This window comes from Vipera ursinii (assembly GCF_947247035.1).
Source record: "Vipera ursinii genome assembly, chromosome: 1".
Lineage (NCBI taxonomy): Eukaryota > Metazoa > Chordata > Lepidosauria > Squamata > Viperidae > Vipera > Vipera ursinii.
Window position 1 is genome coordinate 133,597,360 of NC_139512.1, and position 23,754 is coordinate 133,621,113.

At 36.2% G+C, this 23,754-nt stretch overlaps 1 protein-coding gene across 5 annotated transcripts in view; it reads right to left on the reverse strand.

The window, feature by feature from the left end:
* DPP10 (dipeptidyl peptidase like 10) overlaps positions 1-23,754 on the reverse strand; it is a 382,740-nt gene that overhangs the window by 199,992 nt on the left and 158,994 nt on the right. For all 5 annotated transcript variants that reach the window (XR_014493003.1, XM_083366998.1, XM_083366996.1 and 2 more), the window contains exons 2-3: positions 15,473-15,587; positions 12,044-12,139 (exon numbers count right to left, since the gene is read on the reverse strand). Coding sequence is in view for 4 of the 5 variants with exons in the window: in XM_083366996.1 (XP_083223122.1) it covers positions 12,044-12,139; positions 15,473-15,587 (211 nt within the window). In the remaining variant the exon portion in view is untranslated. The remainder of the gene's footprint in view (positions 1-12,043; positions 12,140-15,472; positions 15,588-23,754) is intronic.

The following is a 23,754-nucleotide window of genomic DNA, read 5'->3' on the forward strand; positions in this document are numbered from 1 at the left end:
ATGGCACTGACTACAATATCAGACAAAAGTTTGTAGAACAGCAAAGACCAATTAACAGATTCATGTAGAGTGGGAAAAACCAAGAGTAAGATTCATCTTACAAGACTAAAAGAAAGCAAGCACTTTTAATTCCTAACCTTAAATTATATTACTGAGCAGGCTGTTGATCATGGATAATGTAATGGACAGAATCCCTAAGTAACAGGACATTAAATATAGAAGGAGTTGTCTTGACAAATTGACTTCATACAGTTTTATGATAGAAAGAAACAAAGGAAGAAAAGAATTATAAGACAATGTTAGTTGAATATTTAGAATCTTCTGCAAATTACATTTCTCTATTAGTACCACCAACAAATGCTTTTTAACTTCAAGGATAACTATAGCAAGAAAGAATTAATTACACATGCTACTACATTACATTCAAATTCAGAAAAAACACTAAAGACAAAGCAAGAATTGCTTTATGAAGGTAGAAATATACCATAGTTAATGCATTTATATTTTTTTGGAAGAAGAAAAAGTGACCTTAAAAAAGGAGGGAGTGGTGGCAGTGGGTCTCCAGAGGTCCCTTCTTGGCAGCAAAGACTTTTTGCAAAGATGGCAAAAGGCTTTGCAAATGGAAGGCTTTGTTGTTTCAGCCCTTACCTCCATTTGCAAAGCCTTTTGCTGCAGATCTTGTCCAGGCCTCCGTTTGCAGAGAACAGAGGCCTAAAGTACCGTGAGATAACGTGAGATCAGTAGCGTGAGATCTCGTGCCACTGATCTCACATGATCTTGCTGTACTTTAGGTCTCATTCTCTGTGAGCACACAGAAGGCCTGAAGCAGCAAAAGAGCCAAGAAGCAAAGACTCTCTAGATCAGGGGTAGGCAACCTCGGCTCTTTTATGACTAATGGACTTCAACTCCCAGAATTCCTGAGTCAGCTGACTCAGGAATTCTGGGAGTTGAAGTCCATGAGTCATAAAAGAGCCGAGGTTGCCTACCCCTGCTCTAGATCTTTGCAAGGTGAGTATCCACAGGCCTAGTGCTAGGGAGACCTAGGGCACAGGAGAGTAGCCAGGATGAATGTTTCAGTGCCTCTGGAGTTGTTCGTAAGGGTGAATGACTGCCGTGGTGTGGCAACATTCGTAATTTCAGGACTTTTTTGTAAACACTTGTGGGTGCTTATTGTAACAACAACAACTTTTATTGATTAGCCCTTGGGCCATATCAAAGTACAAAGTTCCAGCAACAAACCGTCACCAAAACTAGATAAAAGCAATCCGAAATGGAATTTGATAAAATACAATTTAAAATGGAATTAAAATACAATTTAAGTTAAAATAGTAATAAAATGCAAATTTAAGATATAGATAAAATATGGAAACATTATATTTCGGAGTCGCCCTTACAATCTACCCCAATCAGTCCCACATATGCAGATCTTAACTGGATCATTTTGTTCAAATACTGTGCTACATTGGATGTTATTTTCAAGTTCTGGCCGGACATAAGGTAAGTTATTTTGATATGAGGATCCCAATGGGTCATTCGTTTGGTATATAGACCAAGATACCTGTCTCTCACCCTCTTATACAAACAACAGTCAAATAGGATGTGAGCCAGGTCCTCTACCTCTGCTGCTCCGCAAATGCAGAGACGCTCATTGTACGGTATAGCATGAAATCTCCCATATCTGACCATTGTGTCAAGCTGTTCAAATCTTGCTCTCGTAAATATCTCCCTAAGATGTTTTGGGAGTTGTGACTTCAAATAACTGTCCACTTGAAAAGTACATTTGTATTTACTCAGCCATTTCAAGTTACCCACCTTACTAAGGATAGCTATATCAGTTTGTGCTTCTATATCCTTAATTCTTTGGGCAACTCTTTTTTTAGATTGTTCTCCTGTTACGCAAGAAACAGGAAGGCCACAGCTTCTTACAAAATTTGTTAGTTTGGTGATCCAGGAGATTTGTGATTGTAGTTTTATTTGCTCTAGTAGGCATAATTTGGGGAGTCTATCAGTCTCCATTTCATTAACTTTGCACCAGTAGTTATAAGCTCTAATTTTAGATAATGCCTGAATTGTATGAATTCCCAATTCAGCTCTAACTGCTGCAGCAGATGTTCTTGGACCTACACCCAAAATGCATCTCAGATGCTGGGACTGTGTTCGTTCTAAAGCTGTGGTTGAATAAAGACCCCAAATTTCTGCTCCATACAAGAGCATTGTCGTAACTTTAGCCTTATAAACTTTGAGTAGTGGAGCTAGGGACCCTGGGTAACTATGATTCTTTAGTTTGAGCAATAAATTCAAACGGGCTTTTGCTCTAAATGTACTTCGTTGATGATGGCAGGCCCAAGATCCAGTCTTGGAAAAATTTACTCCCAAATACACAAAGGTATTAACCTGTTCACAGGGACGCGGTGGCTCAGTGGGTTAGGACGCTGAGCCTGTCGATCATAAGGTCGGCAGTTTGGCGGGTCGAATCCCGAGTGCCGCGTAACAGAGTGAGCTCGTCCCAGCTTCTGCCAACCTAGCAGTTCGAAAGCACGTAAAAATGCAAGTAGAAAAATAGGGACCACTCCGGTGGGAAGGTAACAGCGTTCCGTGCGCCTTTGGCGTCTAGTCGTGCCGGCCACATGACCACGGAGATGTCCTCGGACAAGCGCTGGCTCTTCGGCTTTGAAACGGAGATGAGCACCGGCCCCTAGAGTCGGAAACGACTAGCACACATGTGCGGGGGAACCTTTACCTTTACCTTTATTAACCTGTTCAATTGGTTCACCGTCTAATTGCCACTTATGTCTCTGATGGTTTCTTCCAAACACCATTATTTTCGATTTGGATTTGCTAATAATTAGGGAGTTATCCTGGCAATAAGAGCTGAATCTTCTTAATAGCCTACGTAATCCTACTTGTGAGTATGATAATAAAATCATATCATCATCATAAAGCAAGCTGTTACAGTAAGTATTTAGGATCATCGGCATGTGTACCATGGCATCCTTCATTAACCCTGGCAAATCATTGATGTATAAATTAAATAATAATGGGGCCAGGATACACCCTTGCCTTATCCCTTTATTTGTGTGAATCCTATTAGTCAGGGCCCCATTAACCCCATACCGCACCCTCAAACAGGTACTTGTGTAAAGGGCTTTAATCAAAGCCAGAAGTCTGGGTTCTATTTTAAGAGATGTCAATTTACTCCATAGTACGTCTCTATTTACCATATCAAATGCTGCTGTAAGGTCTATAAAAGCAGCAAACAGGGGTCTCCTCTTATAGGCATATTTGGCAATTAGATGGTTCAAAACAAAGCAGTTATCAATAGTAGATCTGTTCTGTCTAAAACCTGCTTGTTCTTCTGTGAGGATGTTGTTTTCCTCTACCCAGATTTCAATTCTGTTCAAAAGGTACCTAGCATATATTTTTGCTACAATGTCAATCAGGCTGATGGGCCTATAATTACTAGGATCCTTTTTATTCCCTTTTTTATATATAGGGACAACTATTGCCATCTTCCACCCGTCTGGTATATGGCAGGTGTTATTTATGTGTGTAAAAAGACCTGCTAATACAGGGCCCCACCAGTTGGGAAATTTCTTAAATAATTCTGCTGGTAAAAAATCCTCGCCTGGGGCTTTATTGCTCTTTAAGCTTTTAATGATGGACTGTATCTCCTTTTCTGAAACTGGTGGCCAAGGGGGGAGGGTTCTCGGATTTACCAAATCACTACTTAAAAATAATTTCTTTACCGGTTCGGTGGGGGCAAACAAGCACTGATAATAATTCTCCCAGTCTGCAGCAGAGATTGGTATGTCAAATGCAAATCTCCGTTCCTTCAGAATACCTGCTACTGAGTGCCAAAATAATACTGAATTATGACTTCTGGCAGCCAACTCAAGTTCTGACCAGATTGAAATGGCAAAACGTTTTTTCTTTAATGTTATAGTTTTTTTTATATTCCCTTCTTGTGTGCAGCATCATAGCTTGTATATGGGCAGTAGAATTCCTCTGGGCAAGCCTCATGGCTGCCTTCAATTTCTTTTTCTGTCGCTGGCAATCAGGATCAAACCAGCGAGGTCTACCCACTTGGGCTCTTTTTGTAGTAGGTTTAGCTGTTAGGTGTTTCTTCAGTATATTACACAGATTGGAGAATGCATTGAAGGCTGACATCCAGTCAGTAGTAGATGACTGTATTGTTCTAGCCCACTTAGTAGCATTCTCTGTTTTAAGGCATTCTAATATTGCCTTAGTATCAACTTTGGCCCAAATTAACCTTTTATTTTGGGTCACCTCTACCTTTTTGGTGAGCCATCTGTCAGCCATGTTATATGGTCTTAAATCTGAGCAGCCTCGCAATGTCACACTTACAGGCTGATGGTCGCTATTGTCGCTAAGGTGTACTGTGACCTCTGAGAAGAGGTCAGCCTTATCTCTAGACACACAAAAGAGATCCAGTACACTACTTGAATTGGCTGAGTGGTATGTATAAGGGTATGTATAATTCTTGTCCTTACCTCCCAAAATTTGGAGATTACCCTTAAAAATTAAGGAGACTAGGAGCAGGCCAGCGGCATTACTTTTACAGTCTCTTGAGAGCCACTGAGGATGGTTATCAAAGAACTCCCCTGGGATTCCCTTCTTCTGGGCAAGCTCATACAGAGAGGGACCCAGTCTAGCGTTCAGATCTCCTAATAATACCACTATGGACTGAGGGTACAATATAGATAAATCTTCTAAGATAACTTCCAAGCCCATCCAATATTCAAAATTATAGTGCTGGGATGTGCTTGGAGGAATGTACACATTTACCAATATTAACTCAAACTGGTCATATTCAAATTTGACAGCTAGAAAGTACGGATACTTATCTTCGTTATATAATTTCTCTCCCTGCCATTGCAACTCTTTCTTTATAAGAATGCATAGCCCACCAGAGAGTCTCCCTTTGTTCTTTGTTTTTAGGGCTGGGGAGGCCCATCCCTGAAAGCCTGGCAATTGTACTGGATCATCCACTTCGGTTAGCCAGGTTTCTTGAAAGGCTATTACGTCAAATCTAGAAAGAAAGCTCATTAGTCCACTATCAACCATCCTTTTCCAGCCAGCTATGTTCCAGGTCATCAACTGTATGGGGTTCTCAGAAGCAACGTGGTCTGACTTGGTTGATTGGCTAGATGGTGGAAATGCCAGATGTCAACTTGACAATGGAGCTGGGTCAATATCATCTAAGCTTCCCATATAAACACAGTTGTTGTGAGGTTCGATATTTCTCCTCATGGGTTGCAGAACTTGTTGTTGCTCCTCTATATCTTGGTTGCCAGTGTGCCTCTGCTCTTGCTCCAAGAATGATTTTTTTTCCAAAGAGCAGGTACTCTGGCTTAAGTCAATAAATGTAGATTTATGTCCATTTTTGGAGGGGCATGGCTGAGGGTTCATCTTGTGGAGAGATGTTGTGGGAACTTCTAAATCAAATGAGGATGGAAGCTGGATTATGTCCTTAGTGTTTGTCAGCTTAGGGGGCACTGTGTGATGAAGCCCTTTGTCTTTCAGTTGTTTCTCAGAGGCTGGGTCAGTCAGTGCAGTTACTCCACTCTCAGCCTGTGTGACAACACCTTTTTTTACTGTTGAGGTAAAGGCAGATTGTTGATTAAATATCTTGTCACAAGGTTGCGTGTTTAGTGGATCCAAATTAAATAGAGGCTTTGCTGTAGATTGGGTTGTTGTCAGTGCCTCTTTTAGGTCGTCCAATCTTTGAATGATGTTAACTTGCTCAGGTTCTGGCAATGCACTGAATAGGTCAATCAACATTTCCTCTGGCACATCCTCAGCAGAAAGCTCAGAAAGGGCTTCATTCTGAAGAGCATGGAGGGAATTGTGGGCTGCTTGAATGATAGGAGAATTCTCATACATTGTGTTCTTGCTGGCAGCCACTCTACATGTAGTAGATCTATCAGAGTGGATTCACAGCGGAGCAGCTGGCTCAGGGACAGCCTAATAGCTTTTCTATTGCTCCAACGCCCTCTATTTACTCTCTTGTCATAAATTTGCAAAGTAACCTGGTTAGTTTGCAGACTGTAGTTATATTGGTCATCTCTTAGACCTTTGCCTGATTGAGTGTTTTCTCTGTAGGTGTTCAAATTTTTGGGAGGAGAACAAGGTCCTTCTCTACTTTCACCTTCTGAGTTAGCCATTCCCTGTCTGTCCATGGTTATCCTCCCAAGTCCTTCCACAGTATTTGGGTGGCTCCTAACAAACTCTGCAAAAGACTCTTTCAGACAATCAACCTTATCCATGACAATTGACAAGAGATTATATATTGAGTTTACAGTTTGGGCTGTAAGCAAACATTGTCTAGAGAGGAAGTCTGTCACATTTTCCCCCTTCAAATTTGCTACATCTCCCTCCTGTGTAAAAGAGGCTGTTGCCAGATTCCAAGGAGGGGAGCCATTCTCCAAGAGGGAGGAAAACAACTCCACACGCCGTCTGCTCTCCACTTCGGCCTGTAAGTCTCATTCCAATGAGTCACATAAATTAACTTTATCTGACAAGGTGCCTGCGAATGAGTTACTTACTGGAGCAGACTGTCTGTTTGCAATATAATCCTCCATTTTCTGCTGCTTCAAAGGCTTGGATATACTTTCTGCTGCAGAGTGCTGTCTCTTCCTTCTTTTCCCCATTCAGGTTTGTTAAAACAGGTTTAAAAATAAGTTTAAAACTATGGTTTAAAAAGTTGAAATGGGTTAAAAATGGGTTTAAAAAGTTTAAAAGAGGTAGGTTAAAATACAATATTAAAAGAGGTTAAAAAGTTAAAATAAAAATAAAGTAAAATAAAATAAAACCTTTACTTTTGGAGGAGCTCTTTACAGCCTTTGCTGCCTCTCCACCATCTTGGCTCCGCCCCCGGGTGCTTATTGCATAACTTTGAACGCTCACTAAGGGAACGTTCGGAACTCAGGGATTGTACAATATGAGAGAAAATTGGTATAAAATGTATAATGGATGATTTATTACTTCAAGTATCTCCAAGATGGATAAATAGTATAATAATGAATTTTGGAAATGTCAGTTAAAAAAGGAACATTTTGTTACCTGTGGTATTAATGCACAAAATACCCTCAAAAAGGGTATTTGTGAGAAATACATCACAATATTCAGAAATTCTAAAAAAAATACACTGAGATTACAAATATTTTTATTAAGGATAATTCTAAAAAGCATAACTGAAAATATCATATTACATGTCTGAGTATATGTGTGTGTACACAGATACATACTTACGCTAACTTACACACAAATATACATATGCCTACATTGAACTGGTGAATATGCCGCAATGGCAAAAGTGACAAAATATACTCACAACAGAGGTTTAACCAAATTTAAGTAAGAATGGCTCCCTTTTATATTACAAAATACCCAGAAAGGCAGATTCAAACACTGACTTCTAATTAGTCAAGAGACTAATTAAAAACAACAGGTGAAATGACTTAAATAGATATAAGCAAAAAAAATTCAATGTTTAATATTAAATATTAAAAACATCATAAATATTTAATTAGTGGTTAGAGATTGGGGGAAAAGAATGGAAGGGGGAATGAGTCACAATCCTTTTTTTGTATCCTATTTTCATTTTGCCTTTTGCATCTTTATTCTTAACTCTTTTGTACTCTTTAAGCTTACCCTATGTTTGTGTGTGTGTGTGTGTGTGTGTGTGTGTTAGAAAGAAAAAGAATCGAACACCAGGATAGAAATATAAACAAACTGTTTAATATGCAAAACACCATCAGAAACAGGTACCAATACATGTACCAAAACATGGTACATGTTTATGATAGTAGAGTGTTTTACATATTAAACAGTTTGTTTATATTTCTATCCTGGTGTTCGATTCTTTTTCTTTCTAACATGCACACACCCACGATTTGCATTTTTACTCTTATTAAGGATATATATATACTGTAGGTAGAGACTTCTGTTTATATTAATAAACACACACACACACATATATGTGTGTGTGTGTGTGTGTGTTTATTAATATAAACAGAAGTCTCTACCTACAGTAGTTGCTGAATTTAAGTGTTTAAAAACTGAGACATATTTCTCATAATCCTCTCTCTCGTTTGAATACAGTTGATAATATTTCTAGATTTCTACACACACACACACACACACACAGAGCACATACAGGTAGTCCTTGACTTATGACCACTCATTTAGTGACAGCGTGAAGTTACCACGATGATGAAAAAAACAACTTATGATTGGTCCTTGCACTTGCAACCACCGCACCAGCCCCAGAGTCATGTATCACAATTTGGATCCTTGGCAACCAGCATGTATCCATGTTGGATGCAGCACCCTGAGGTCACATGATTGCCATTGCAAGATTCCCAGCCAGCTTCCAACAAGCAAAGTTAATGGGGGAAACAGGATTTGTTTAACAACCATGTGATTCACTTAATAACCACAGTGATTTGCTTAATAACCATGCAAAAAAGGGTACTAAAATTAGGCACAAGTCACTTAAAGACTGCCTTGCTTAGCAACAGAAGGTCCTATCCCAATTATGGTCTTAAGTTGAGGCTACATACACAATCCTTACTAACATCTGAAAACAATCAGTGCTTTGAACAAAAAAAATTAAGTATTTTGAACTGGAATGCTTTTCACTGAAAAACATTCCATTTATTTTTATTCATATATAAATTCCTTTAAAAATATTCCTAGTGAATTATTATTGCTTTAGAATACAATAAAATACATGTATTTTTCTTTTTTAATAAATGCAACATAAATTAAGAAGAAAGCATATAAAAAGAATCCTTTCAAAAGTGTCAGGTTTGAATAATCAAATCCATTTATGTGTGCCACAAATTAAAGTAACATTACTATCATATTTGTAACAGAACTATAAATTCAAGTCTTACAATGCAATACATTAAAATCAAAGCTGATTTTTTTAAAAGATCTCAATGTGTTTTCTATTTCATTGTAGATACGATAAGATCACTAAATGGAGAAGAAAGAGATATACAATCATTGTAACTAAAAAGTCAGTAAAAGAAATATGGAAATTGTTAGCAGAATGGGTGATGAATATTATTCAATAATGTTTGATGATTTTAATGTCAGTGTTGTAAATTTATTTTTTATTTTATTTATTTATTTTTATTTTTATTCCATTTATATCCCGCCCTTCTCCAAAGACTCAGGGCGGCTTACAAGCTTAGCAGTAGCCTTCATTCTATGTATATGCCTGCTTATTAGGGCTTTCACACACCCCCAAGCGGCATTATTACAAAGTCAGCTTAATTGCCCCCAACAATCTGGGTCCTCATTTTACCTACCTCGGAAGGATGGAAGGCTGAGTCAACCTTGAGCCTGGTGGGATGCGAACCTGCACTAATTGCAGGCAGCTGGTGTTACTTAAGGAGGCATCAGCCCTCTGCTCCACCAAGGCTCAGTTTAAATTGGTATTATAGCATAGCTTATTGAATGAATGAGTGTATTACTGTGTTTCCATTGCTATTTTCTTTACAGGTCTTATTTTCAGTCCTATCACTAGTTATAGGTTAAGTAATCAATCATTTTTTTAATCTACACTCTTGATGACCTTTCACATGTTTACATGAAACATACTGAATTGTTTCACATAGCACATCTTCTCTGATTTATGCATTTTATTCAATGCTCTCTACTTTCCCAAAATATTATTCTCAACCATTTTGGGGGCTCCTTTTTCAGTAAATTACTTCTCTTTTTTATTTATTCTCCTTTCTCAAATTACTTTTTGCCCTGGGGCATAGAAAAGTACACTAGCAAAAAATGTTTTGTAAATATTGCCATTTTTACAGAATTTAGTGAACTGTACAAACGGTACTGGCTCTCCTAAAGGTACTTTCTAGTCAAGTGAATGCATTCAGTTTTTTTATTCCCTTAAACACTAATAATTAGTTTTAATAATTTCCAAAAGTATTTTCCAATTTGTTTGTGTGCAAGTGCTCTGACAATGAAATAATCCAAGAGATAGACCCAGATAAAAACTTTCTTTTTCTTGCATTTTGGAATGGCAAAGCAATTCATTCCCTGTTCTATTCTGATATTATTTGTTGTAAATCTGCATCAAAATGACAAGAAACTGGAGGAGAGGGGGAAATCAAAACAGAAAGGTAGATACACAATTATTAATTACTTATGATGAATGAAACACAATTTTAGGAATTTCTGTTATTAATTCAATTAGCACCAAAAGTAACAAAAACCAAACAGGGAAGGATGGCAGATGAAGAGCCAACAATGGCACAGCAGAAACTATGGGACATGGTCTATTTTTCAAGCATACTTTCCAAGTATTCTTCCAAATATCAGTAAGCTGACCAAAATTAGAAACAAAAAGTAGCTAGATACACTAATTCAAATTATAGTATAGTCCCTCAATATTTTCCTATTATTATTATTTACATAAAGGCATGGGACAAAACAAGCAAAATAACCAAAGATACAAATCAATCCAATTTAATAGCAATAAAGTAACTCATCAAAACAAAACATGAAATAACCAATGCAACAGTGATAGTTTTAAAACATTGCTATGGGATAGGACCAAATTTATGCCTGTTTTAATAATAATTTAAAACAGGCATAAATCTAAACTATGAGATGATTAAGAATGGGGTGGAACAACCAAGTCCATAAACCAGTAAAATAATATTTTAAACTATTTTAAATGGTATCACATTTCCATGGAGATGAAGAGAAGGTGGAAGCTACTTCTAGGTTTGGATAAATGAATTAATATAATTAATTGGAGATCCTTGATAATAGTATTAGTATTTTGTAGCTATCATCTACAAAACCATAATCCTTACTTTTTACTCTCCCCCTATAAAAATGAGTTAAATATCAACTAGTATGTCTGGTCTATATATTTGAAGTGAGAGAACAAAGGGAGAGGCTCTTTGCATTGATCCCTAGACATGAGGATGGCCAAGTAAGGAACTGATATAGGGAAAACAATAATTTAAATAAAAGAGGAAGAGAACTACTTGGACAGGATTGGTTTGGTTAGGGAGACTGAATAAATATTACTGCTGGTAATCTCTTAGGGATTAAAATTTAGGTCAGAGTTACATTGCAGGACTGAGTAATTATGAGAGAGGAAATGGAGGAGAGCATAGGTAGTCACCTTACAACCATAGTTTAGTGACCATTCGAAGCTACAACAACAGTGAAAACAGTGACTTATGACCGTGTTTCATGCTAACAATCATTACAGCATACCCATAGCTACATGATCAAAATTCAGATACTTGGCAACTGGTTCATATTTATGATGTTTGAAACATCCTGAGGTCATTTTGTAATCACCTTTTGGGATCTTCTGACAAGCAAAGTCAATGAGGAAGCCAGATTTGCTGAAAGGCATGCTACTAACTTAATAATTGCAGTGATTCACTTATCAGTGGCGAGAAAGGTCATGAAATGAGGCAAAATTTACTTAACAACTACCTTGCTTAGCAATGGAAATTTTAGTTGTGGTTGTAAATTGAGGTGGACAGGTGAGTTGTTCCAAGGTAAGATTGGTTCTTTAATTTTGCTAATGAGTAAGGCAAATGCTGGGGCTTATAAATTTATAAATCAAACATATTTTTACATAAATTAACATCTATATCAATATATCTGTGTGATGCCTCTTTATACTAATTTATTTTAATATAATATACATAAATTGTTACATATACTTGTCTATTTCTTGACCTACCTCAAAAGGCTGATTATCACTATCACCATCTCTATCAAGAGTTTGGCCTTGGATCTGCTTAGAAGCTACCCACAGAAATCACGACTAACATAAGGCCAGTTGATTTCCTAAATAAGTTTAAATAAAGATTTAATCCAAGAAAGCTTAAATCTGTCTAGCATTTAATAAGCATTGTTCTACATTTATAATATACTCTCTAAATGTACTTTAGTTTTATGTATATCAGTAAAATATAATTCACTTTTCATATTTTCTATTCAAAGGGCTTGTCCAACATATTCAACATACCACTCATCCATTTGGCATCTGGATTGTGAACTACAAACTCTTTTCTGAAGAGATCTTCTAAAGACAATCTGGTTTCTGAAGAGTTTGATAGTTCATCTGCAATAAAAAACAACATTTTAATAAAGAACTATTAATTTTAAAGCATAGAGTTCAAAAATAAATCTTTACTTAAAATACTGACATCCCCTCAATATTTTCAAATAGTGTTTATTTGTATATTAATTCATGAAAAATGTTATCAATCAATCAATCAATCAATCAATCTGTAAAGAATAAATTCCCATGAACCCTAAGACCTTAATTCAAACAAGTTAAAGTTCCTTGCCTTAGACTCTAGCATAGAACAGAACACATGTGTGACTGAATTCACACAATAATGTGATAGTATAAAATAATGCAATTTATTTGATGTTAGATAGGCATATAGTATGAATTTAGCTACTGTGGTTTATTCATGATTAAAGCAATCCCTGATTTAAAATGATGTATGAATTTTGTTAAGCCAGTTGAGAAGATGCAATTACTCTTTGACATTTTAGATTAGAGGCCCAACTAAGAATTTACAACTTTATTTTTGAGTGCATACTGCTGATCAAATTAACGGGAAAACACGAGGGGTTATCCTCTGCTTAAAAACTTGGCTAAAATGTCAGGAATGCCCAAGGATTTTTCAGAGGAAGTCTCAAAGCCTTGGCTTAAAGGGTCCACTTTCAGAAGATGTATTTGGCCATTTTCTGTTGTATATTGAAGAAAATTAGAATGAAAATGAATAATCCTTTCAAATATTTTTCTGGGAGGCTATAGGGGTTTTAACTTTAGGTTCTCATTTGTATGACTAAAATTAAGAGGAGAGATATGAAACATAGGTAATTTGGGGAAATGGACTCCCATCTGATCTTAGGCAAAATCAGATGCAAACTGTATTTAGTTTATATCAGAAGTACTGGGTGGATGTCAGATAATGAAGTTTTTTCCTACAACTGGAAGAAAGTGAGATCCCCTTAGTCTCTCGAACTCTAAAGGTCATGAGAAAGATAATCTTAATTTGGTATTTACTTGCTCTGCTTTTCTCAAGGCATGTAAACCTTCTGAAAAGAATTGCAGTTCTATACAAAATTAGACAATAACTTAAGTACAAAATCAAAGTACAAGATGATATATTCAGAATCCCCTTAGATCATGCTATACAAATAATGTTAACTAAAGACTTTTGCACAAGAAGAGTTGGTCCATCATCTGTAGTTAGTTGTGTATGAAAATAGTAACGGTCTAAGCTGCATCAAAATTTTGGCAAAGCTAACTCTCTAATTGCCATCTCAAACAAGAAAAACAAAGCAAACAAGAAAAAAGTGGAAAAATAGAGCCTGTTGATTGGGATGAAATAAAGGTCAAATTATAATTTTGTGAAATGTTATGCATTATTCCTAACATCAAGTATTCAGAGATTGCTGTTTAGCCCTTTGTTTGAACTACCTATACAACTGATCCAGAATGCAGTGGCACATGCAGTATTGGGCATTCATATGTTTGTCGATCTTACATCTCTTTAAGTTGCACAGGATCCCAGTTTCCTTACAGGTGCAGTTCAAGGAGCTGCTTATCATTAAAGCCCTACATGGCAGAGGACCTGGTTATCTGAAGGATTGTTTCCTCAAAGAATATCTGTGTTTTCATTTATAACAATAACAAAAAGTAACAATACTCTGAAAAATGAATGATGTGCATAAAGAAATATTTTTATCTTTTGTTCAGATACTAGCAGATACTAGGTTTCTCAAGGTACTTAATGCTAAGCACATTGATTTGTGCTTAGATTGTAAGCCGCCCTGAGTCTTTGGAGAAGGGCGGGATATAAACTCGTATTTATTGCAATTTAAATACATTTTAGGGCAATTGGGAAAATAAAACGTTTTAAGTATTCCAGTCATTTCTCCTTGTCTATAGCAATTGTAACTGCTCTAAGTCTGCATATAAGCAGAAGTTTAAATAATATAAATAATTAAACATCTAGTACCTAAAAAGAAAGAAAAAGATATATTGTTTTTATTACTTTACCGATCTCCAGATAATAGGATTTGGGGGTTTCCTCAGCTTATTATATTCTGTAATAATTTGGCCTTCCCAGAACTGTAAGGAGATTTGCTATATATTTCATACTACTATATTACTATTTTTTTCATCCTTCATTTATTCCCCCCCATACATAGAAAGTTCAGGTTTATTTTTACTAGCCCACACTCTTGTAATCCTGACTACATTTGTTTGGGAAAAAGAAGAAAAGTCTATTTCTTCTGCTCAATCCATTGCTTAAGAAGGAAAGCTTCAACCAAAGCTCAAATACTTTGTTTCCTCTGCCTTGTACTATTGCAGGGATCCCCAACCTCCAGGCCATGGCCCATTCAGAACCGGATTGCAGAAGTGAGCATGCAAGTGAGCATGCATGAGCCTACAGTTCCACTTCCATGCACAGCGGGCAGGCGAGCACATGCATGCAGCTCCATTTGTGTGAACAGTGGCTGTGCATGCCCACTGCTTGTGTAAATGGAGTTGCGTGCACCCGCACTGACACGGAACTATTCCCTCTCCCCCACCGTAGGTCCACAAAGTCAGAAATGTTAGAGACCACTCTGCTATTGGACTGATTAGTGAGCTTTAAATTCCACATTGCCATGAGACAAAATCATGAAAAAATATCCTTATCCACCGTCCAAATGGGATGAGCAGCAATGGATTTGATAGGGAAGCAGTTAACAAAATAAAAAATGACTATTGCAGCAGCACAAAACCCTGCCATCTTTATATATCATACAGATCTACAAATGGATGGGAATTTAATACACTGCTGAAACTACGACATTGATCTTCACCCTTTCCTCCCTGGATGACACTGTGATAGGACTTTCAGAGATGGGAGAAAAACTCTTTTAGCTATACGTATCTCTTAGCATTCTTCACTACTTTAACTGATGTACTAACACTATGGCAGTCTGTAGCATTTACATTTCTTTGCTGTTTTGCATATTTACAATGGGGCAACATTGAGCATAGCTTTACAGTTTCCTGACCATTGTTCTGTAAGTCTTAGAGATGCCTTCAAAAATTGTTTAAGGTATTTTCTAGAATTGTTTCAAATCACAGAAATCTGAAATGTGGGTAGAGGTTGTACATGATAAGATGTGGAATATTTATGCACATATGCACAATTCCAGTTCCTGATGTCAATGGATAATCAATAGTCTTCACAGGTCAATGTTTTATCCTATCACATTCTACAGCATGCCTATCATTTCTATAACATATGGCATTTGTTACCTTACATAGAAATATCTCGCACTAAGTTCCCTCTATTCATCTATTATGTTAGACTGAATATAAGCAATTTAGAGTTTAAATACTCAAAACAAACAAGTAATAAAAGTTTATTACTACCTGGTGTTAAAAGAATTACGGACATGGTGATCAGCGAACATACCACTAGAATCACTAGCAATGCAATTGCTATTCCTTTCCAGTTCCTCTGTGGTGGGCTGTTGCTTCCAAGTTCCTGAGAAAATTAAAAAAAAAGGAAATTGCTTTATGACTGCATATTAAATATGATCCATAAAATAAATTATTTTATGCATTGTTGTAGTCACATTGTGAGTTGATTATTTGATTTTCCATCAGAGTACTTCATTTTATTGTTTAAAGTATGTCATTTTTACTGTTCTTGAAAATAAATCACATATTTTTATAGCTTTCTATTTTTATAAGCACATGTATACACAGAAAACAATCATTATTGATTGTACAGATATTTTACAAATTTTGGGTAGCGCTTTAGTGTACTGAAGTTAAATTCAGCATATAAGGTAGATTCTACAAAATAATTAGGAAAATAAAACTTCCTATTCAGTATCAAAAGTAGAGTAGATTTGAATATTCAGTTTTAAGTTTAATAATAGCTCTTTACCTTAACTTACCTTATTCTGAATTACTTCATTATTATTTTAAACATTAACATTTCTGTATAACAGCACTGAAAGTCTTGTTTCTGCAAATTTAAGTACTTCCACTAGAGGAAGTAACACTAGAAAATTTTTTAACAAAAATTAGTAAAAGAAATATAAACTAGAATTTGCACTGTTATTCCACTTTTGCATGTGGCAACGTAAGGCTGAGTAACACAAAATATATTATATTTTGTTTATGTCTTGATCTGTCTCAATGGGATGTCTTGTCTTGAGGAGGCCTATTGGTCTAACTCAGTCTGAATAACATTACAGAAGAATCATTCTACCTTCAGAAAGCAGAGCTGACTTCCTGAATCACATACTTTGCTATGCCAGAAATAGCTTCTGCATATAAAGTACACATGCAGAAAGAGTTTTGAACGACTAAAGCCCCGTAATTTCTTTTCATACACACACACACACACACACATACATACACACTCACAAACACACACACACACACACACACACGTTAAGTATTTGTTAAGTATTTTAGAATACCTTGCCAGGCCCAAATACGGGCCAAACCTTATTGCCTGTATCAGCCTAACCTAAGGCCATCCACAAGCTGTAGTCGCAACTGTGACAACTCATTATTTGTGTAAATTTTTTTGATCTCCCTTTAATTCTTTGTTAGCAATCCAAAAAAAATTACTTATATGTGTGTGTGTGTGCGTATGTTAATATTTACACATTTATGAATTAAACACAATGACCATGCTAATGTTATTAGTTGGCAGGTAGGATGTGGTCAGGGAAGGCCATTATCAGATTTTGCATTTTAACCCTGGCTCTCAGTAGTGGCCTCATAGGTCTTATTTTAAAAACTGTTATTTGGTTTTCTCATTCATCATGGAAGTGTTATATAGCTTTCCTTCTTTACCAGAAGCTACCTGTTACAAAATAATACTATATTTCATTGCCAAGCCTGAAAGAAACATGGCTTTCATCCATTAAAAGAATACAAGCTAGTTACTGCTGCAAAAAGAGATGAAGATATAGCTAAAGGTTAAATATATGGAAGCTAAATAATACTATTTTTTAACTTCACTCCAGGAGAAGGAGAAGGAATTAGGATGTTTATGTGTACAATATGCCTAGGTGATCAGTGATTTTTGTCTGTGTGTTGCAGGGGAGGGGAGGGTAAAACCAAAAGGCAAGTTTTAGTAAATTCATTTAACACAATGCTCCAAGGCATAGTAGAATAAATTTATATTATATGAGAGGCAATTGAATAGCTTTGACTTTTTGTGCTTATATAAATGAAGGAAAAGAGAAAATTTTCTCACTGCTTAAAATGGTTGGTCTTTATATTCCTATTAGAACCTTTACAATTTTTTCCCACTTCCAGAAAGACACTGTTGAGCGCTGGGGAATCCCAGAATGGTGTGTAATAGTGTGGGCTAAATGGTGGTTGGCAGTTGGATTTGGCAGAAATTAGCAATCTCCTTGCGCATGAATAGAAATGAAATCTCATGAATTTAGACCAGGTGGGGAATGGCAGCCTTTTGGTAATACAGCAGACATGGCAAACTTTGAAAGCAAATAATGGTCTTCAGAATAATACTGGCTTATATTTGGGAAAATCAGTAGCACATATCTTGCTTTACAGAGCTATGACTATTTGGAAAAAATAAAATTTCAGAGCCATCTGGAGCTATTTCATACAGACTTTAACTTGTACATCTGCCATCATTCAAATTGGATGCAAAAATGAAGATTGTTTTATTTTCAATTATTTTTAAAAAGTTGCCTTTGGTTCCTTTTGGCATTTATTTTCAGGATGATATGTTCTATTAACATATCATTTCCTTCAACGTTATTTCAGAAGCAACTATTTACAGATTTGCAATCAAACTAAACATAAATGAAAACAGAATCAATGATTACACATTAATACTCTCAAAAATGAGGCTGATGCAGTTTTCTCTAAGATTTTTCAATCCAAGATTAAGTAAAATAAATTTGCACAATATTAAATATTGTGATGCAAAAGATTCATAACAATTTTAAGTTTATATACCCAAGTTCTAATATGCATTCTGCTTTAGTACATGCATTCAGCTTTAGTAAACATCTCCATATTAATTGTTGAGCATAAGTGGAAAGAACGACACATTTGTTATATATCTGCACATTTCAAGACACTCGTGGCCCCTTAAAATGGCATTCTATGGCTATTCTCTGTGAGTTATGTTGACACAAAAAGTTCCTACCCTCATCTTTCTACTGTTGGTTTCTTCCAAAGAATACTTTGAAAGTAATCTTCCCAGTTAGCTTTGGGAACAATCAACAAGGATTAGTTGAGAGTGAACATCTACTACAGCAAAGCTCTTATGACTATATGTGCTTTGATTTCCACATGAATATGGGACCTGGTTCAAGTGGAAGCCAATGCACTTCATAGATGCAGACGTTCTTGCTGAACTTAACAGCACCTGCCACAGTCAATGAGTCAATTTAAGAAACATCAGCTGGCAGGGCTCTTTGGGTTGCTTGATAGTGAAGCACTCCAGATAATGAATGATGAACATCTGAATGAAGTTAACAATTAAGTCACATTGTATATTACAGTACACCTGCTACCTGCATAAACAAAGGGTTTTTTCGCTCTCTCCCCACCCTCCCAGTTATTTTCAGACTCTCAGTATGAATCCCTCCTGTTATAGCAACTGTAACTAAGGCACCTGTAATTGTATCCTCAATACACGATAGAAAGCATGACTTCTGATCTATATTACATTACAGACTCACTATATATTCATAAAAACTTTTAAATGTTCATAAAATCACAAAATAGGAACATTATAAACCATAGATTAGAAATAAAGGGTTTCTTCATACGTATAAATACATTTTACATGGGGTTTGTCATTCACCTGGATATATGGACACTGAAGGCTGCTTTTACTCATCTCTTAGTTTGGAAAACTTTCTCAAGTTTAAATAATATGTAAATTTCTGTTTCTAAATACCCAGTGATGGAGATCCCACAATTGTTAATTGGTTCTAATATTCTATTATTCCTGAATCATTTTTCTTAAATCTTAAATCGATCTTTCACTCCATACAAGTCCTATTATGTAGGAGGCATAAGTGAAGATTGTCAGGAGCATATGCTAATTCATATTTCATAAGAGGTGATAATGGTGAAACCCCCCCCCCCGTGTATTTCATCCAGTACAACCACATGGGAAAAATATATATGTATATAAAAAAACCCTGATGACATAGTGCTGCATTATGTTCTCATCAGTTTGGATGGCACTGAATAAGCTACTGAAGAAGGCATAAGGATCTTTTGAAGTACCAATGGAGTATACCATGCAGCTAGATTACAGTCTGGTTACTGATGTTGCAATGCGAGAAAAAAATGTGAGTACGTAAGAATTACAGTGAGAAGCATGAACATGGGAAAGCTCAACACAGTAAAAGATGAAGGCAGTTGACTATTACATTTTAGGGATGAGTCAAATGAAACTGGAATAGGGTAATTTCAGTCACAAGATAATACTGTTTACTATTCAGGACATGAAAAAAGAAAAGAAGAAAACCAGTGTTTTCATATAGTTAGGAAGGGTATAGCAATGACAGTAGATTGTACTTGGTACAATGCAGTCAGTGATCAATAGTATTATTTAAACTTTGTGCTAAGCCTATTAATATGGCAATGATAGCTTAATATCAAAGTTAGTGCTTAAACTGCTGATGTAGAAGGGGAACCTGACACATTTTATTAAGTTCAAATTCAGAAATCCACAAACATGCAACCATGATGTGGAATTCATGGTTTGAAACTGGAATGCCAAAGCTGGTAAAAGTAAGAAGGAAAGGACTGTGCAGCATGAGAATTAAAATTAAACAGGAGAATTACTATCATTTCTACAACAGTCTTTAAACACCAAAACAATTTGCATATATTGTACGTAGATATTATCACAAAGAACACACATTGTATAGTCTCCTTAGTAGGAGGAGGTAGAAGAGATCAGTTATAACAGGGGTCTTCAAACTTGGCCCTTTTATGACTTGTGGACTTCAACTCCCAAAGTTCCTCAGTCAGCATGCCTGGGTGAGCTATTCTGGGAGCTGAAGTCCACAAGTCATGAAAGGGCCAAGTTTGAAGACTCCTGAGTTATAACAACAAAGACATGGCCAGGGGATGACTGTGGAAAAAATAATCCATTGCTCAGATGCAAGTCAGCCGGTTTTGAGAATATAATCTTGAGTATATACCCACTATTTTCAAAGAGAAACCCAAGAAACAGAAGAAATAAAACTACATTTCAGAATAAAATCTGGGAATAGCCAAAAAACATAAACAAGCAAACAAACAAACAAACAATTAAATATCACAGAAAGAACTTAACAAATTATTTCAAGGAGCTGTTAGAACAGATAAGAACTAGTATTACAATGGTATCTGTAAACACATAGAAGATGGATACAGTCACCATAAAAAAGGAAAGTTTTCAGCAAAGAAAAATATCACTAAACTCTAAGGATTGAATCAGTATGTTAAAGTATGAATAGATAGTAACTGACTCCAAGAAAACCAGACATGATCTGAAGAGCTGTATAGCAGAAATGTCAACATTCAAGATACTTTAAAATATATTCTCTACATACAAAAAACCCTAGTACTAGAACATTAAGTTAATCAATATTTTTGTCATTATCAAACCAAAAGGCTACTGAAATTGATGGTATAACAACAAATGTGGTAATCAATGGAAGAAAAATCAATGAAGATTCTAACCAATCTATGGAAATCTGGTGAATGATCTATTTGTCAACAGATTGCAAGAAGCCATTCTATGCAATTTAGTGGCTCAATTGAACTGCTGAGGAGCCAAATGATAGCCATGGCCCAGAAGTCCATCTTGTATACCAATTGTGCCTTTTTCTGGATTGGGTGGATTTGCTCATATGCCTTACTCAACTTCCAATGCAATGTGAATACATGGGGTTAATCCTGCAACTAGAAGTTGCAACTGGACCACAATGCAACACTGCCTGACTTTGAGCATATAATGATATGCCCATGTAACAGCACTGCTTGTGAACTGCACTGTTTTCAGTAGGCTAAAGGTACAGTTGAAGGTGCTTGTTATGTAAGGCATGCTCAAGGCATTTGCCAGATTACTACTGTAGTGGGGTTGCCTGTTTCCAATGTTTTCTGCCTATTCCCACAGATCTAGCAGAGTGTGAATGCTCCATTAACAATAACTAGTTGAACTGAGGAAGCATGCATTCTCTTTCATGGAATTACCTCTCTCTGAGACTCAGATTGCCTCAAACATACTAGCCTTACAAAGATCTTGAAGATCTAGCTTCATCCTCAGATACTGAAGCCAGATGTTAGTTGAACCCAGTATATATGTTTTCTGATTCACGATAGAAGGATTTCGCTTGGAGCCTCAACTGCATTCTATTGCATTGCATTGTTTTATTCTGTTTTGTTTTACTTTATGTGTCAACATTGCTAACATCGAATGTTATTGCTTGACCAGAGATGAAGTAGCTATTTCATATGTTAAACTTGTGTATTGCTTTAAGACCTGTGTATTGTTTTAGTTTAAAAATTGGGGGGAGGGAAGAGTAGGAATGCACTTTCAAGGCCATTTGTCTCTTTAAAGAAGATAAGGCTTTGAGGTTCTTCTAACGGAAGGGAAACTGATTCTTTAAATTAATTGGAGAATATGATTAATGACAAAATTAGAAAGGTGGAGAATTGTGTTTTAATATATTGTGCAAGGGGCAGAGATTTCAGATTCCAGCTTCCTTCGAGCAAGCATTTGCCGGTGTATTAGGCTAATAAAGGACTTTTAAGGTAAACAATGCCTCAGAGTCACTTGAAAAGCCCATATGTCGGAAACTTGACATTATGTTTTCTGTATTGTTAGCCACCCAGAGAACCTAGGTTGATTTTAAAGGCTTTAAATAAATAGTTTCCAGTATTAATACCAACACCAAAGAAAAGTATCTTAACAGACTGTACAAAATATCACAAAATTAATTTCACATGCTAGTTAAACAATGTTTACAATCTCCAGTGCAGATTGCAGCCCTAGATGAAAGAGAAATCCAAGATATTCAAGCTATGTTTTAAGAAGGGCTGAAGAGCAAATAGAATATTGCAGATTCAGGCTGAATAATTGAGAAAGCCAAAGAATACCAACAAAAGTCAGCCTGTGCTTCATTGGTTATAGGAAGGCTTTGGAGTCAAAGAAATAAAGCTCACTTCAGGGGAGGGGGGAAAATGTTCCATAAGGTTGGTGCCATGGCAGAGAAGGCCCGCCTCCTTGAGCTCACCAAGTGTAGTTCTCTGAGACAGGAAACTAGTATGCTTTTCTTGCCAGATCCAAGCCTGCTATGTAATTGGGAAGATGTAAAATACATTTTAAAAAAATATGTAGATATTTTATTCTTTAGATGTGATACACAATCTAAGGTAATATGTCAGCACGGTTGAGGTTTTGTTTGTTTATTTTTATAGCATTTTGAAGATTCTGACTTTTAACCAAATGAGGAAAGGAAAATGGATATTCTTTAATGCTCTATTAAATTTAGTGTCTAATTCAGCCAAATTCCAAATTCAGTATTAGAAGAACTCACATGAAGATTAAATTTATATATTAACAGTCCAGTTCCCAAATTACAAACATGAGCATAAACAGTGCCCTGTTGGATTGAACCTCTGGCCCATCTAGTTCAGAAATCTGTTCTCACAGTGGCCAACAAATTTCACAAGGAATCCTGTCAAATGGCCTTCAGAGGCCATCATCTCTCCATCAAGACTAATAGTCATTGATGTTATTTTCTAATATCCTATTGGCACTTAGTGCTAGAACTTAATAGAGACTATCTATGGCAGCGGTCTTCAAACTTGATTGGCATGATCTGTTTTTGACAAACCCATGTTGGCTTTTGGTAATGACTTTGTTTGCCTCTAAGTGTTCGCTGATTTGTTGCTCGATTTATCTTTTCCAGATAATTAAGGTCAGACTGATAGGTCTGTAGTTCCCTGGATCCACTTTTCCCCTTTTTTGAAGATGGGAAGTACATCAGCTCTTTTCCAGTCCTCTGGTAGTTCCCCAGTGCTCCAGAGTTCCGCAGTGCTCCAATTGTACTAGAATGTAATCAATGAACTCTATCTGGAAAAATATTTATCTGACCTAATTTTTTAAAAATGCCTATACTGAAATGTATATATCTAGGATAGTTGATGGCACAGGTTTTTTTTCAATTGTGAATGTTTGAGTTGAAGCAACATAAGCATACAGTAGAGCTTTTTTCTTCCTGCCTTTGCAAATGAAATGCAGTTCTCATGCATATTTGCTCTTGATAAAGTACCACGCTAAAGATTGAAGACGAACAGCACAATCTTAATTTTTTAGCAATTCCTACACTGTTCAGTGTGACTGATTCCTAAGTCAGATGTGCACAAGATGCCACTTGGATGATTAGGAAGACCCCTTGATAAACATAGTTGTACTTAGACACAAATATTGTCTGCATTGTGGAAAGTGAAGAAGGCAAGAGGGATTCACTGTAATTGTTTTGTGATATTACACAATTTAGAAACTGCTGCTGGATTTCTAATTCACTCTGCTTTCAGATATTATTTAGAAAATATGGGCTGTCAAGGGAAATCTTTGTTGGAATACGGGACCAGTAAGAAGTCAGGTTTTGTGCATGTGCATTGAAAAAACTAGC